The 16794-nt window shown below is 38.7% G+C and overlaps 2 protein-coding genes across 3 annotated transcripts; one reads left to right on the forward strand and one right to left on the reverse strand.

Moving 5' to 3' along the window:
- The first annotated feature begins 1719 nt into the window (after window positions 1-1719).
- saxo4 (stabilizer of axonemal microtubules 4) lies at window positions 1720-8007 on the forward strand. The gene is made up of 13 exons (XM_032549640.1): window positions 1720-2433; window positions 4349-4408; window positions 4798-4899; window positions 4993-5117; window positions 5755-5907; window positions 5987-6029; window positions 6112-6209; window positions 6761-6826; window positions 6914-7000; window positions 7089-7154; window positions 7248-7339; window positions 7727-7831; window positions 7923-8007. Exons 1-13 carry the CDS (start codon window positions 2427-2429, stop codon window positions 7939-7941), a joined length of 1023 nt encoding a protein of 340 aa, XP_032405531.1. The 5' UTR covers window positions 1720-2426; the 3' UTR covers window positions 7942-8007.
- Window positions 8008-10268: 2261 nt separating this feature from the next.
- On the reverse strand, window positions 10269-12532 carry lrrc10b (leucine rich repeat containing 10B). 2 transcript variants are annotated; one of them, XM_032579211.1, is made up of 3 exons: window positions 12378-12532; window positions 12065-12231; window positions 10269-11977 (listed from the first exon to the last, which is right to left on the reverse strand). In XM_032579211.1, exon 3 carries the CDS (start codon window positions 11741-11743, stop codon window positions 10517-10519), a length of 1227 nt encoding a protein of 408 aa, XP_032435102.1. In that variant the 5' UTR covers window positions 11744-11977; window positions 12065-12231; window positions 12378-12532; the 3' UTR covers window positions 10269-10516. The 2 variants fall into 2 exon arrangements, with proteins under 2 accessions (XP_032435102.1, XP_032435094.1); XM_032579203.1 differs by having other exon boundaries at window positions 12065-12532.
- Window positions 12533-16794: the final 4262 nt, after the last annotated feature.

The raw sequence follows: 16794 nt of genomic DNA on the forward strand, positions 1-16794 counted from the left end.
TTTCCATAAAGATCAGGTTTGTGTATAACTAACAGATGTTTTATCAACACATTCATTCAGTTGAACTCTCTTTTCCAGTGCATTTTATTCAAGGAGGTCACATTTTCAAATGTATATTTTGAAAAATAAACTATGAATCTATTTTCTTTCACAATTATGAATATGTTTGAAAACCCTGGGACTGAAAATCTACGATGTAAAATTTCTGGCTCTCATCTGGATCACACAAAATGAGCTGTCTGCTAATTTCACTGCACATTGACACAGTTAGCTTTTCTAACAGGTCCCCTTGTATGATTGGCTAAATGGTACAAAGTCAATCAAAGCAAACTGAAAGGGAAAAAAAGAACCTAATTTGGCTCCGCTACTTTTAGTTGCAAAGAGCTGCCTGTAATGGACTCCTATTTTAAAAATCACCATAATCTTTTTTTGAACTGAAAATTAAGATTGTGAACAAAAAAAGAACATCTTTATTAGTGAGATAGATAGGTCAACAAAGTGTTATTTGATTCAATACATTCCAAAGGAAACCCTCCACCTTGAACCCCTCCAAAAGTGTAACACTTATCTATATACAGCACCTTGCAAAAATATGTATCCCTTTTGAAGATTTACAGAGTTTTTTGTCATGTTATAACAACAAATTTATTTTATTAGGATTCACAATTATGCACATCTTTGTGTTGGTCTGCAACATCAAATCCTCAAAATTATTTAGTTTTATTGTCACAAAATGAAGAAAAAGTTTAAGATTTATGAATACATTTGCAGGTCTCTGCATTCTTGCAAATAAATCTGTTACTGATGGGTCAGAAAGTGATGTTTGGAGGAAAATCAGTTTGATTTAATGGGGACTGCTGTGAAAGGTTTTAACATCATTTGCTGAAGGAAATGGGATTTTGCAAAGGTTGTTTTAGCCTTCAAGACCAATTAGAAATGTGTAGTGGACAGCTTTGGCTCTGAGCAACATATTAGTCAGCATGAAAGAAAATGAATCACACAGTTTCATGCTGTAGTCTTTAGGAAACTTTCCTCCTTTTTTAGAGGTGATGGGAAATTATCTTTGTAATTGGGGGTGAATTATTTTGCAGGTTTAAGTTTTTTTTTCTTCAGGAGCATCTCAGTCATCTGTGCACTTCAGGTTCCACTGAGGTGTGTCAAAATATCTCCCTTGTAGATGTTAGAAATGCTGTTGTTTTCACTCGAAATGTCTTATTTCATGCCTTAATTTTCCACACCACATTCCGGTCACCCTCCACATATTCACCAAAGCTGAGTGGAACGTAGAATGGAAAAAGATGACAGTGCAATTTGCTCCAAACCATGCATGGGAGATTTGTCCATTAAGTACAGAAGTTAGAAAGGAGGCTGCAAGGAGATAAGCCTTGCAGAAGTGAAGCAGTGAAGCAGAGGGAGCACCTCCGAGATCCCGGCAACACAAAGACAGGTCTGAGCGCCTGAGCTGGCTCTTTATGTCCTTAAACATTAATTCCATGCTTTTTTATGGCAGACAAAGGGAGCAGGTTATTGAACTGACAGGGAAACCTTGGAGAGCCGCCTCCCAGAGCAGCAGACTATCAGCAGCGGCAGGAGAAACAGGTGAGCCCCTGCAGACAGGGTCTGAACCTCAACAGACGGCTGCGGGCGAGCCGAGTGCATCATCACGACGGGAGACCCTTGCTTGCATCACCTCAGTCTATTTTTAGAACAACTGCACGATCCCCCCCTTTTTGTCTTTGCACCTTTCCCTCAAGTGCAAGCTGCACCAACATGCAAAAGCACAATCTGTTTATCTTGAATGTTTTGATCAAAAGCTTGCATGCAACTGAGTGTTTCGCTGGAGCAGTCACATTACGTGTGAATTATGCAGATGAAGAACAAACACCGGCTGCTGCGTTCTCAGGATGAACAATCAAAGGAAAGCTGAGAGTCTCTGGATCCTTATTCAAATCCAGGACAGCAGGTGTTTTAGCCGTTCCCCCACTCTGACTGTCAGATTGAAGTTGCTCAAACAAGTCAACTCATCTGGTGTAATCTTGAACTGGAATGAAAATAGGCATCCGGTCTAACCCTGCTGTGTGGATCCCCCATTGAATTTATAATTATAGATGCCAATAACGTGCACATTGTATTTAGAAGAAAAGAAGCAGGAAATGAGATGTCAGTTTCAATGATGCAGGCGTTTCCCCTGCAGTTATTTTTTGGAGGAGATAATAAACAGTTCCAAGTTTGACATGACAGGATGTCAAGCAAGAAAGACTGCGGAACAGAAAATGCAAGCAACAGCTTGGTAAAGACGGGCTCTATCCATGCACTGCTGGTGTTCAGCAGATGGAGGGAAGGAAAAGAAAGCGAGAAGTTATGCAGCAGAGAGGTGGGAAAAAGAAGCTCTGTGAGTCCGAGGAAATTAGACGGCATGAAAAGAAATGGGAGGTGAGAATTAAAGGAAAAGTGTAGAAAAAGTGTGATGCTGCAGTTTTGAAGCCCAATTTGATGAAAGGTGTCTGAAATAACATTGTGTTTGAAGAGACGCACAAGCATATAGGATATGCATATGATTTACAAAAAAGTCTATTTTTTTCTAATTTCTAATTATAAAGAATCATCTTTCTATGTTGCTTTGTCTGAAGTCCAAGAGTCAGTTTTGAATTAAAAAGCTGACATGAATGTATGTTTTTTAAAAGTGTGTATGCTTTTTAGACATTTTCTGCTGCTATAAGCAGTGAATTGTCACACCCTGTCCTGGATGGACATTTTTTTTATCAAGATGTCATGCAAATTTCAAACCATCCATCATTTTTATGTAACCTTAGACTAAATCAGAGCCATGGTGGCATCACAATGCCATCCAGTGGACGCATGGAGAATCAGCCCAGACCGGTTCTGTACAAAAGCTGTTCTGGTTCCTGCTGCTCTTTGTCTGGCTTATTTTAGTTCATCCTTTCTGCAACACACAGTATTCAAAGAAATGAATAGAGCTGAACAGAAGGTTATGGAGTTCTGCAAAAATGCGATAACCTCAAATTAAACCAGATCTTTTAAAGAATATTCTCCTATGCTCAAAGACCAGATATATGCATTGATTTTCCACAGACATCAGGTTCTTAGTACACTTGAAGTAAGACAAAAAAAATAAAACAACTTACAAGTAACTTTTCAGCAGGTTGCTTGTTTCAAGTAAATAATTCTTTAATACTGATTTTTTTTAAATTACTAGTTCCACTGGCAGATTATTTCACTTAGAACAAGACATTATCCCCATCTTATAAGTGAAATAATCTACCAGTAGAACTTGGACTTTTTCATCCTCTTGTGAAAAAGATTTTGATCTCAGTGGATTTTTAATTGATTAAATAAAGGTTTAATAAAATAAAAATCAATATTAAGAAATTATTTACTTAAAACAAGCTCCTACATCTTGCAGAAACTTAAATGATAACTTAAATGACAAAGTGAAAGTGCTGAAGAATGACTATAAATGTCATTCATCTATTGCTTTGATTGGTCTTGAAAAGTAAGTTGAATAAAAAGAATAAAGAAGGATCCAACTGCTGCGATATTGTTTCACATAAAAAACCAGACCTGGAAATATGCTTGCCTGAAAATGAACAGGTGAAGTCCTTTCAGTCTTAATCAACAAGACCCTTTTTTGCATCATGTCGGGTGATAAAGGCATAAATTGCAAGTAAAGTACAATGTAAGAGTCATTTTGTCTGCTCGCTTCTTTTTAAAAGGCACCCGCATAATTTCACCTTTGATATTTGCAGATTTCAATAATTACATGTGCCTTTTCTTCTTTTTTCATTCTCTAATGGTGCCTATTTTCCTATCTGAAACCTTCCAAGAAGCCTTTGATGGTTCTGTGTAACAGCAAGCTGTCTGCAGTGTTTTGTATTATTACAGTACAAATTGCAGAAAAGGAGCTGAACTGAACAATTGCGGGAAGGAAGAAAGAGACTCTTAACAATGCCTCCTTGTGGAATAACATTACGCTCACACCTGAAATAATTTCTATGCACTTCAGTTGTAATGTTCTGCCCCTGTGTTGAATCTCCTAGCAACAGAAATGTGTTTACCTACAAACCGGCTCAGGACAGAGAGACGAACAAACAGCATAGTGTTTAGACACAGGTGTGTCCTGGGTCAAGCTTTTTTCACACTCATCTCTATTTTACTTTTAACTCATTATATTCAGAGGAAATAAGGTGAGATTGCTACTACTACCCTTTTGCTGACTTAAGCTGTCTTTGTAAATAGGAGATTTCTGTTTTTTATTGCAAACTGCTGTTTTTCCAGTTGATTGTAAAGTTGATTGTAAAAAATGCACTCCTTGCTACATTTATTTCAGATTGCTGCAGTGTCAACATGCCTGAAGGATTTTTTCCAACCATCACTGTTCATGCCGAAGGTTTCATTTACAGCACACTGCAAAAACACACAAAATCTTACCAAATACTTTTTGTATAACCTCTAGTGCAAATATCTTAGTACACTTAAAATACGACAAAACTAACTTTAAAGTTAGATAAAGGAGCTTGTTTTAATTCAGTAATTCTTAAATATTGATAAAAAGTACTAATTACACTGACAGATTTTTTCGCTCATAAAAATAATGTCTTGTTCAAGTGAAAGAAATCTAGTACATTTTTACAATATTCAAGAATTGTTTACTTAAAACAAACTCATATCTTGTAGAAAAGTTACTCTTAAGTTAGATTTGTTGTATTTTATGTGTACTAAGATATTTGAACTAGAAACTAGATAAAAACTACTTGGTAAGATCATATGTTTTTGCAGTGCAAAAACAGATGTTTGGTCAGCCGAAGATTGTCATACCTCCTGTTGAACAAACTGAAAAGTGGGGATTACTGAACAAAGCCTGTCTCGCACCCTCTAAAGGTCAGCTGACGATGAAAAAGTCAGAGTAAAAAACTCAAATCGATCTGTTTTAGAATTATTTTTGGATTATGACAGACACATTGTTGGTTGCAGTTTCAGGCAGGATGTGTTTCGATTCCTGCCTTGGAGCCCCCGTTGCATCCGGCTTTGTATCGAACCAAAGGCCCGTTCTATCTTACCAGCCCAGTTTGGACCTTGTTGACAACCCTCACTTTGGGTAAGTGTCAGGGCAGGTAAGAACTGTCCGCTACAGCGTCAGCTTTCACTGTCCAGTGTCATCACTGTCCACTGGGAAACACTCAGGCAGAGATGTGAGTCAGGCATGGGTGAAAGCAAGCTATTTCTCACTCTTGCTCTGACCAAGTGACACAATAGTTCTGCTCTGACTTTTTCTTTGAAAAACTTATCCAAAATAGAAAACCAATACCAATTCAAATACATTTTTATTTAAAAATATATTTCATTGCTTCACTGTGTATTTATTCATTTCATGGCTGTGTTTGCACACTGTGATGTGTATGATTGTGTTTGGTAAAGTCAAATACCAATTTTGATGTAGATGTCTCTGGATATATTTTAAGCACTGTGCTTTGAATGCCATACAATTTCATCGCTAGTGTTTTAGCTCTTCTCAGTCTTACAGAAACTAATATTTTTCTACCCTTTGCTTGTGAAAAAATTTACTGAAGTGCTGGGCCATGACACCATGGTAAGCTAGAACATTAGAAAAAATCCAGTAAATTTGTTGTTTCACTCTAAGTTTCCCAAAATGTTTTTTTAAACAGCCATTACTTCTGATGTGTTTTTTGAGACGCAGTTGTGGTTTTTTTTTTTCTGTCTCCAGAGTGTGTTTAGCCTGACAATTTCGTAACTCAAAACATGCAGTACTACCAGCGTCCCACCTACTCTGATGGCTCCACGGCTTTGCCAAGACTTCTTAACAAACCCATGACCAGCGGCTTCCATCGAGTGAGCTCTGTTTGCCACACAGAGCCTGTTGTGGAAAAGGTACTAGAGGTTTTCCTTTACATTATCCTTACAATTCAACAGCATGAGCATGAGCTGTCTATCTTCTGCCTTTCTTCAGACAGAGTACCAAAGAGTGTTTGTGCCCCGTCGCTTACCACCAGGTAAAAGCTTAGGTTGTGGCTGCAGACAGATGATAAGATGAGACATGACAGAGACACTAACAGATTTCCTTGTTTCTCACAGTTTCTCGCCACATGAATATGGGTCCAAAACTGGAGACTGGATGCACTGAAGGAGAAGACCTACAGTTCATCACCTTTCGGGACAAAAAATATGCCACTGTGAGTATTACTTAATAGTAAGCAATCATATGAACATGATGAAAGTATTCATGTTCGCAAAATATTTAATTGGGATTTTATGTGTTAAAATCATCATAGCTTTGATGATCTTTAAATCATCAAAGTTATGATGATTTAAAAAACTATGCTTTGAGGTAGAAAGTCATCCATAACTTCGAGGTATAAGAGAAGGGATCTTGCATGGTGCATGCATTTACAAATAAAAAAGTGAAATGTATGGCACTCAGTTCAAGCCTCTGGATCAATACTTTGTGGAATCACCTTTTGCTGCAGATACATGTCTGAGCTACAATATTTTCAACTAGCTGCAATATTTTGGGGGAAAACAGCTAAAGAATAAAGTTGTTTGTCAAGATTCATATGTGGCTTACAAGCAACATCACAGAAAAAATACAGTTTGAAAACGGTATTCTGTCATTCCTCAAGATGATTACATTATTTGGTTGTATATGTGGCTCTCCTTTAATTCTGAATGTGACTTTGTCTATTTGTGAAGTGTTTCCCTTTCAAAATGTGGCCGATTTGTCCAGGTGGATCCGCGTCTGACCAGCAACACAGTGATGATGAACGACTATCTGTCTCCAACCTTTAAGCAGGTTGAGCCACATTCACTGCAACTCCCTTTATACTGAACAAACAAACACAAATATGTTTTGATATGAAACATTAACATTTTTTTTCAGGGAAATGAATGCTTGCCAGGTATATGCAGCTGTTCCTGCAGAGAAACAGGGTATACACGTGGTGCCAACGCCCTCTTAGTCGACCCAGTTAGTCCCTCTATTCTCCAACTTGTATTCATCTTAAACTGCTGTTATTGTACAAATTTTTGACATGTATTGTTTTATAATATTCTAGCGCCTTCATCTGCCATCACTGGAATTGAAATGTCGTATACCACTTGTGAAGGCTACTGGAAACAGGGTCAGACTTTTACTCTTTTTTTTCTATTCAATTAATAGATCATCTCTTTTTGATTACACTTTTTATCTTTACTTTTATTCCTTTCTCCTTTAGGAGCCCTCAGGATTTTGCTTGAATATGCCAAATGAAATTTTCTCTAAGGGACCATTGGATCCGTTACACTTCACTACACATTACAATAACAAGTAAGTGTTTTTTTTTTATATACTTTTGGTTGTAGTTTATAATTTTTTTAGATGCTAATAAAATTAAAGCCAGACATGCTGGTTTTGAAATCTTTTGTTGATAAACTTTGAATTAGCAATAAATCATTTGTTCATCATTATTCATCATTCAAACCATTTATTCTTCTACTGATTACAGTGATTGGAAAAAGTACAGATTTCCCGTGTTCGATGTTTCTCTTGTACAAAGTGATCTATGGAAATTTAGATTAGATGTTTATTTTCGTAGAATTTTAAAAAGAATGTTTTTCTTGTTTCTTGTTAATTTGTGGTTTCTTGCTGTCCTAATTTATTTGTGTCGTGCATAAGAGAGAATTTTAACATGACAATAATTACATTACTTCACAGCTTCCGTTATGGCCGTCAGAAGGACAGAAACACTTTTTATACTTCATCAATTGTCAACGCAAGCCAAACAAAGAACAATGGCTACAACAAACGAAACACAGACAGGTAAGGTATCATCACATTTTTGCCTGGATAATATAACATTGTGCTCATTTTTATGATTCACGTGTCCTGTTTTTTTATTTTTATTCCACAGGTTCATATTGAAGCATTAGATGTTTACACTATTTTAAAGTAACCTGCATGTCTTCTCATCTCAAAAATAAAATTCATTTTTCAAGCAAATCATTCGGTCTTTATTTTTTGTTTGTAGAAGAATACAAACTCCAGATATACATGGAAGAAGATGCAAAACTGCATTTTGTGTTGGTTTACTTATAAAGCCCACCAGCTGTGGGACTGAAGGCTTAATGTACTGACTTTAAAAGCACCTTGTTGTCACTAACCCACAGAGAATGAGAAGACTGTAAACTAAGGTGAAAAATGATTCCACTCAGACTGAAACAGACTCTGATTTGCATGGACCTCTGCAAACTTATCAAGCTGTTGTGCCACCCACGGCTGCATGCAAAACAGCGACCAACAAATCTGGACTAAAAACATAACAGTCTCCAAGTATGACAAACTGTGTATATTACAACTTTATACCACTGCACTACTGCATCTTCTGTGCTGACAGGAATATTTGACTTTTTCACATTTTGCAATTCTGCAGTCACATAGTGCAAATTATATTTTTTCAGGATTTGTATGTGATAAATCAGCCAATATCACTACATAATTCTAATGCTGAAAGTAATTTCACTATTTTATTTTCTACAAAGCTGAAATTTAAAGTTGAAGGGGAGATCAGAGAAGATAAATACAGGGAGAAATTGGAAGAAAGTTGCAAACACTTCCTGAGTGGGGCGGAGGTTCACCTTCTAGGAGGAAAACAACCCTAAATATAAAACCATAGTTATAATAAGTTTAGACAAAAGCATTTTAACATGTTACTTATTTTGTGCCAACACCTCGATTACATTAGTGAAAAAAAATTGCTCTCCATATTGTGTGATTTTAAACCAATTTTTAAAGACAAACTGGCAAAAGTGCCAATCTCTAGACAAACAAAGCTGACAGAGACTAACACCCAAAGACAGTGTTACCAGCAGTGGCATAGCTGATACCACTGTTGACTTGCAGCAATAATGTTCAGGCGTCTTCCTGCATGATGTAAGCATGTTCTTCACGTGCATGTGTGGTATTTTGGCTTCTTCTTTTTGTTGAGAATGCACAACTGTAAGTTTAATTGGTTTCTAAAAATTGCTCCTATGAGCAATTTTTAGAAACCAATTAAACACAGAGAAATCCTGTGTGTCTCTGTGTTGAAATTGCTCCTACGTGTCTGCAGGGACAGGTAGGCATAGATAATGGATGGAAAGATGGTTCTACAAATTATTGACCAAAACGAATGCATACCACACTTCTGTTCACTTCACAGGTGTCCACTACTTGGTGCAGTCAGTCCATCAGTTGATCTGAGGGACCAAAGTATGAAGTAAAATACATTGATTTTTTGTTGTTGTGCAACAAAATGTGAAAAAAATGAAAGGTTAAGAACTCTTCAGCAGTCGTACCTGTCTAAGAAGAAAATCGATCCTGTCATGACACTGAAAAAGCTCTAACCGGTCAGAAAGGAGGCCACAAACATCTGAAGAAATTGTAGCAGGATGTTAGCAACAGATCCTTTGGGTCCTGTGGGTTGAGGTTGGATTACTTCCCACAGATGCCATCAGATTCCTATTAAGGGAATTCTGGAGACCATTAATAGTATTTTGGAGCCAATTTCTCACATTCCTGCAGTCTTATCTATTAATACCACCAATGTTATTAGACACAGGCAATAGAAACTATTGGTGCATGAAAATTTAAAAGGAGCAGTGTGTATGTTCTGCATTGTCCCAATGCAAATGTAATGAGATACTGTCACATGAGTACACGCATTAATATTCTAACGCCAGATCAATATTTCACTCTTTTAATGAGATACAAGGAAAAAGATCTGTGCAGACACAAAGGACTGGATTACGCATGAGCCCCTCATGAATAATGTGCTCAGAGATGAGAGGAGTACAAGGGCCTGGCCTGTGTAACGTCAAGAAAAAGAGTAATGTCATCGTCTGTGACAAAAAGAAGTGCACAGCATTCATGACACAGCTGAATTTCTGCCCAGCAGGGTCCTTCAGGTTTGTTGGGGCACTCATAATATTCTGCTTCATCATTTTCCGTGTCCACTTCATGTTTGAAGCCTCTTTAAGGACTTACCTTTTATGGTCAGGCACCCCAGCTATTCATCCCTCCAACGCTCTTTCTTGGCACCGACACTCGTGTCGTAAATATTTTTTTTAAATCTTTGACCAACACACTCATTTAAATGCAGAGACAGCCATGCCTTAAAGAAGTAGTGCTGACAAGCACATAACACAGGTACTGACTGTGATGAGCAGAAACGACTCTTGAGTAAACACTGCGTCTTCTGTGACAAAGGACTGGCAGCGGCTTCATTCAGCTGAATATTTAATAGCAAAGAACCAAAATAAGTTACAGCAACCTGATAATGTGCAGTTGAGAGAGATGACACTGGTGTTGCTTTAAAGAAATATAATATCAAGACAATTCATTTTCACAGTTAATTACAGATCATTAATTAGCAGCACATCTGAGAATAAGTCGTATTCATGTATCTGCTGTACTGTCCAACAACTGTTTCCACCTGAAACCAAATCATCTTGGAGTTAGAGGGGCTTTTCACGCTCCCTCATCTTGTCTTCTTGTGTCTTCCAGCTCCTCCCCGTCCTCATACTCATAGTCCATTGGAACATTTTCATACTCCAACCCCTCTCCTTCATACTCAAACCCTTCTCCCTCACATATCATCTCTTCTGTCTCATATTCAACCAATTCTTCATCATATTCAAGCTCAGCACCATCATACTCTGTCACTGGTGCTTCTATGCAGTCCTCCTGCTCCTCGTCCTTAACCAATGTTTCTTCTTCTCTAACATCGGAGTCTTCGATGTTCACAGCAGCTTCGTCTGTTGCCGGTTTTGAGTTGCTGTTCTTTAGGATCCCATGGATCACTGGTTCCTCTCCAGCCTGAGCCAGCTCCTCAGCCAGCTCCTCAGCCTCTTTCTCAGCGGCCTTGCGACGTCTCTCCTTCTTGGCCTCACGGATCTCCATGAACTCAGCAGCCCCTTCCCCAACCAGAAATACATCCTCGCCTACTATAGGAGGTTCCTTGACGGGATTGTGGTCATAGGAAAATAGGTGAAGGGTCCGGAGACGCTTCAGACTGGGAAGCTCTGTTATTTTGTTTTTATCCAAGTCTAGGATCTCCAGGGACTTCATGCGCAGCAGGACTTTGGGGAAGGTTTCGAAGCGGTTTGCATACAGCCACAATCCCTTTAGTGATTCCATGCGACAGAAGTCTTGAGGCAGCGCTTTCAGCCGGTTGTCCCCCATCTGAAGGGACTTGAGGTTTGGCAGGTCGTAAAGCTCCCTTGGAAATCTATGAAAGTAGTTGCTCTCCAGCCAGAAGCACCTTAGATTCTTCAGGTTGGTGAACTCAGGCGGAAGGGTCATGAGTCGGTTGCTGCCCAGGTACAGATGGGTGAGGCTGGTGAGCTCGCACACAGCCAGGGGAACGTCTTCCAACTTGTTGAAGTCAAGGGCGAGCGTTCGCAGACCCTGCTGTTGGGCGATTCTGTCAGGCACCTTGCGAAGTCTGTTCCCGCAAACATACAGCTTTTCCAGGTGCATCAGCTCACAAACACGAGAGGGTAATCGCTTGAATTTGCGGTAGCTCAGGTCTAACACAGGATCACCGCTCTCCAACAGCTCCTCCACTCCCAGTGGAAGCTCTTCTTCTTCCTCCTCCACTACTTCCTTCTCCTTTTCAGTGTCCTCTTCCTCCTCACCGTCTTTTGCCCCCTCTTCTTCTTCTTCCCCCTCGTCCTTCCTGGAAGAGTTGCCCATGCTGTGCCAAGCAGACCCTGACACTGACGTGAGTCAGGGCAGAGTCATTTGATAAGGCAGTGTCTGTGACAAGTGAACTCTCAGTTTGGAAGCTACTGTTGTTTCGTATATGAAACCACAGGCTGCAACCAGCATCATGGTTCAGGCCAGTTAACACTTCTGCAGCCATGCAACAGCAGTTCCCAAATGCCCCTGTCTCCACTGGTTTATTAGAAAATTATCACGTGGTATTATCTGGCAAACAGAATGAAAAAAATAATTAAAAGCATGAGGTAGAGTTAATAGTGAAAGTTTAACTTTATCCTTAGTTTTTCGTCTTACCATTGTCTCTTTAACATCCTCGGGACTTTGAAGAGAAAAGTGTCCGGCAGCTTTGAGGTCATGTGATCAGGAAAAGAAAGATTCCCCCCGAAGTCGTTCTTCTGCGCCTCTTAACTTGCCTGCAGATGTCTGTGGAAAAACCCAGAGTTGGTGCGCCGCTCAGTGACCTGGCCGGCGGGAAAGAAAATAAGTCACATAAAGGTCCATGTAAGAGTTAATGCAGCTGCTCCCTATTACAGGCCGGGTCTCACCGCGGGAACTATAATCCGCGCTGGGAAAGAAATTGCATGTTGGAAAATTACAGCGCACTTACTGAGTGACTGACGGACTGTTCTTGATGTTGGCTGCTTCTCTCCATTACTGTGAAGGCTTGCATTCAGCTGAAGCCTCCCTCTCTCTGTAACCCGAACAGGGGGCATTCACATCACATGGCCAGTTTGTGCGTGTGTAAGAGGAGCGTGAGTAAGTTACTTCTAGTCAACTTTTTAAAAAACCTTTCGAAGCTTTTTCAAAATGTTATTATTATTATTATTATTATTATTATTATTATTATTATTATTATTATTATTAGTTGTTGTATTTATCTGGTTGCATTAACTTTTTTTTTTTTTTACTTTAAAATGAGATTATATTTTTATCCACATTTTTATTTAGGAAGTCTCCTTGCCATCATCTTCAGCTCCCTCCACAGATTTAAATTGGGACTCTTGCTGGGCCACTCAAACATTTTTGTTTGACTTCCCGTATGAAGACACATGTTGGTAAAATTACTTTTTAAATAAAAATCTGCAGTGGGGTTTTTTTTAACAACTTTTCCATTTGTTGTTATTCAAAAGGTGCTTTTACAGAAGCTTTGAGAACTGCTGATAATTTAATCTGAAATGTCAATCGTAGCTGAATTTCTGCCTACAAAGGAGTGCTTCATCCATTAAAGACATCTTAGCAGCTGGAACATTTCATATTAGGAGTTAAGTAAAACCCAAAAGTTTCCAAATGTACCAAAGTAAATTGAGACTTCTATTAAGTCAATCTTCTGCTGAATCCATCAACTATTTGACAGTGAGCTTTCCTGGGTGACATTATTTTTTTTATTGCGATGGAATGAAAAGCCTAAAGAAAGCTGCTGGGGTCAGATTTTTTGGGCTTCTGTCAGCCTGATGACTCGTAGCAGAAGAAGCGGACAAACAGGGCCATGGGTCAGCGTGCTGCTTGAGGATAATTCTGTCTGATATGCTGAGGACCAAAAGAGCTGATTTGCACATTTTGGTGTTGCATTCAAGTGACCCTGAAACGACACGATGGACTGGAAGCAGTAGATAGGCAAGCAGACAGACAAAGACCCTGGGTGGAGAAAGGACACAGCTGCCGAGGTTAATGTGTTTTGGAAGCACTGAGTGGCCCATGCAGGCAATACAGAAACATATGGAAAGAAGACAGAAAAAACAAAATATTTATTTTATGAGGTGCAAAATCATGAAAATGAATAAAATTGTAGGCATACCTGCATTTAGATTTTTTCACATATTAAATAGATGATGAAAGAAGCAGAAAAGGTCTGCAATAAGAGCCCTAGCTACCGTGCAGCCCTTGGGTTAAATGAAGATAAGAGTTGTGTGATTTAAAGAAAACAAAACTCTGGCACTTGCTGGTAGCTAAAGGAACTGCAACAGGCATAAAAATAGCATTCACAACATTTTCAACACTTATTGGCAGCTGTGGTGAAGGATGTGAAAAAAGCCTTGAAATAAATGAATTTATTGCTGCACTAAGGCAAATTCTGAATGCTTAAAATAAGTAAATTCAGCACTTTGGGCAACCCTTCTTTTTAAATGTTCTATATAAATAAAGTGGATTTGGAATTGGGTGAGAAAAAAAAAAGCTAATATAATTAATAACTTTAATTTGATTATTTTTGGTAGTGAAGGAACATCCCACATTAAGAAAAAAATCCCATGCTTTTTTCACAAAATCCCACTGTCACAGTTAATGACACTAATGATAAAACTTTTTACAAACTGCTTCCATCAGTAAGATGTTTTTGTCTTCACCTGTAACATGATCATACAGATAGAGTAATTTTTGAAAAACAATCTCTCTAAATCATGTCCTTTCTATGCACTCTTCATTTTGCTACACAGACTCACTACAAGCTTTAGGCATGGGGACTGAGGTGACCATGGAAAAAGATTAATAATGTCAAACTATCACTGTATTGACATCACATGCCACATGTTTTTGCTTCATTATCTCCCAGTGACGAGCCATTCTTAGTGACTCGCAGAAGTCACCAAAATTTCAGCTTACATTGTCCAGGTATTTTATTGAGTTTGTGATGATATAAACTCTAAAAAGGTTCCCAGGCCTCTAGAAGAGAGACCCATGTCTTATACATATTCCTCCTTTGTTTCACAAAGCGCTGCCTGCAGTGTTTCTTGCTGAACAACTAAATCTTAGTCTCATCTGACCAAAGCACAAATGGTTTGTGTTTGTGATAGCAGTGATAAGTGAACTCTGTAAGCCGTTTGGCAACTGCCGTATTTTTCGGACTATAAGCCTCTACTTTTTTCCCCACGCTTTGAACCATGCGGTTTATAGCCCGGTGCTGCTTTTCTATGGATTTTTCTTCAACCACCAGGGGGCTCTTTAGCAGGAAGTGAATCATTGGAAGTCAGAATTTGAAATCAAAGAAGAAAGTGCTGTTTAGAACAAGCACATGCTAGCAGCAGGCACCAGGGAGAAATTTTTCAAATTCATTCCCCCTCATTATGGAAACCACACAAAGAAGTTCTTATATTGCAGCTTTTAAATTGAGGGCTAAAAATCTGGCAGTACAGGAGGGAAATAGAGCCGCTGCACGTAAGCTCGGCGTGACCGAATCCATGGTTCGGTATTGGAGATGCAGGGCTGCGTCCTTAATAGTAGATTTATTAAGTACGCAGCCCTCTGCTTTGTCCTTGTGGAAACCCGAGAGCGGCGGAGATACCAGCGTTTTATAGCCCGGTGCGGCTTATATATGTACGTTTCCAGTTTGTTTTGTTTTTTACTTTGTGGGTGCGGCTTATAGTGTTGTGCGCTCTATAGTCCGGAAAATAGGGTAGATGGTATCTAGTAGTCGTTATGGAGCCTTGGTGACTAAAAAGATATTTCTTTTCTGAAGTTCTCTAACATTGAGTGTTGGAGATCATTTTTTTACCCTCTCCTACTATCTGACTCACTGTGTGTTGTTCCAATATAAATATTGACTATTGATTAAATAAAAGCTTCACTATTTATACAGATCATTCGCAAAGTCTAAGTGAAGGTGCTGGATGTTTTACCTTTTTGCTGTACAGTTTAAGCAGTTTACACATTAAATTAATCTATCACTTTACTAAAAAATGCAGTTAGGTGGTTATTATGTTTGGGTTTCAAACTGGCACCTGGAGAGTTTTGAGATCGTGTCACATACTTTGATGTTCTTTGAGTCATTCCTGAGCAGGTTTGTGAGACCAAACACGTAGGTGTCAAAGTAACACCCACGTCAATATCAAAAACGCTGCACTGTAAAATGATTACAAGCATTACTCAGTTTCTCAAAACATACTGTAGCTGCTCATAGGTGTTCATGGAAAAATGTTTTAGAAACTCGTATATTAAACTTGCCAGACCTGTGACCAAAGGTGTGTGTGAATGTTTCTGTTTCTGAAGGGAAACCAAAGCTGGCTGTACAAAATGGTATAAATTTGACCTGTTCAAAAACAAAGAGAAATGGCGATGAACCTAGGTAAATTTCAAGCATTAAAGACTTTGAATACTGAAGTTATCAAACATAAATAAACTCTAACCTTCCTTAACACTGGTTTTAAAGGCAGAGAGTATTTGTAATGCACTTTTTGAAAACAACAAATCCTTTATAGCCACCCTTCTCTTAAAATGAAAAGTGAGGCAGATTATAGAGTGCCAGTTTATCAAGCTCAGACAGAATTTCTTGTAATAATCACCACATTCACTTTATGAATTTAGCTTTTACTGAGTATACTTAACGTGAGCTATAGCCCTTAAACAACTTGATGTAAAATCGTAATGAAAAACGTTAGATATTAGAAATGCAAGAGATTGATAAGAAAATACAGATCTTGACAAATAAAAGAAATGGCAAAAACCCAAGAAAATCTTGAAAGAAATGGCAACTTAGTTTAAAAACGTCTAAAACACAAACGTAGCTTTCATTTTAATCATTTTATTTTCATAAAAGAACAAGAAAATCACGAAAGGGATAGCAATTTAATTATAAAAAAGTTTAAATCAGCAAAGTAACTTTCATTTTAAACATTTTATTGACATGAAAACACGAAAGAGATAGCAATTCAATAATAAAAAAAACAAAGTTTGAAACACTTGTATTTGATTTTAAACACTGTATCATCGGAAAGTTGGTCTCACGATTTGAGAAACGTATATCTCCAAATTAACAGCAGTCCAGGGCATCAGGATCATCGGGAAGAACGTGATAAACAGGCTAAGCATCTGTTTATGCTTTCTCAGAATGCCACCGCATCTCCTGTAGTCCGGGCAGGGGCCAGACCCACGCCCCCCAGCTGAACTTTTTCCAGGATCATGCAGTTGACCCGGTAATGTCCAGAGGAGCAGCTCTCTGAGCCTATCGCGTATTTAGCAGCGGTTCGGTTCCTGATAACTGCGTGCCGATTGGCCAGAAAGGCTCGAATGATCCGCTCGAAGTTCGTGCACCC

Source organism: Xiphophorus hellerii, chromosome 2 (assembly GCF_003331165.1).
Source record: "Xiphophorus hellerii strain 12219 chromosome 2, Xiphophorus_hellerii-4.1, whole genome shotgun sequence".
In the NCBI taxonomy this organism is placed as follows: Eukaryota; Metazoa; Chordata; class Actinopteri; order Cyprinodontiformes; family Poeciliidae; genus Xiphophorus; species Xiphophorus hellerii.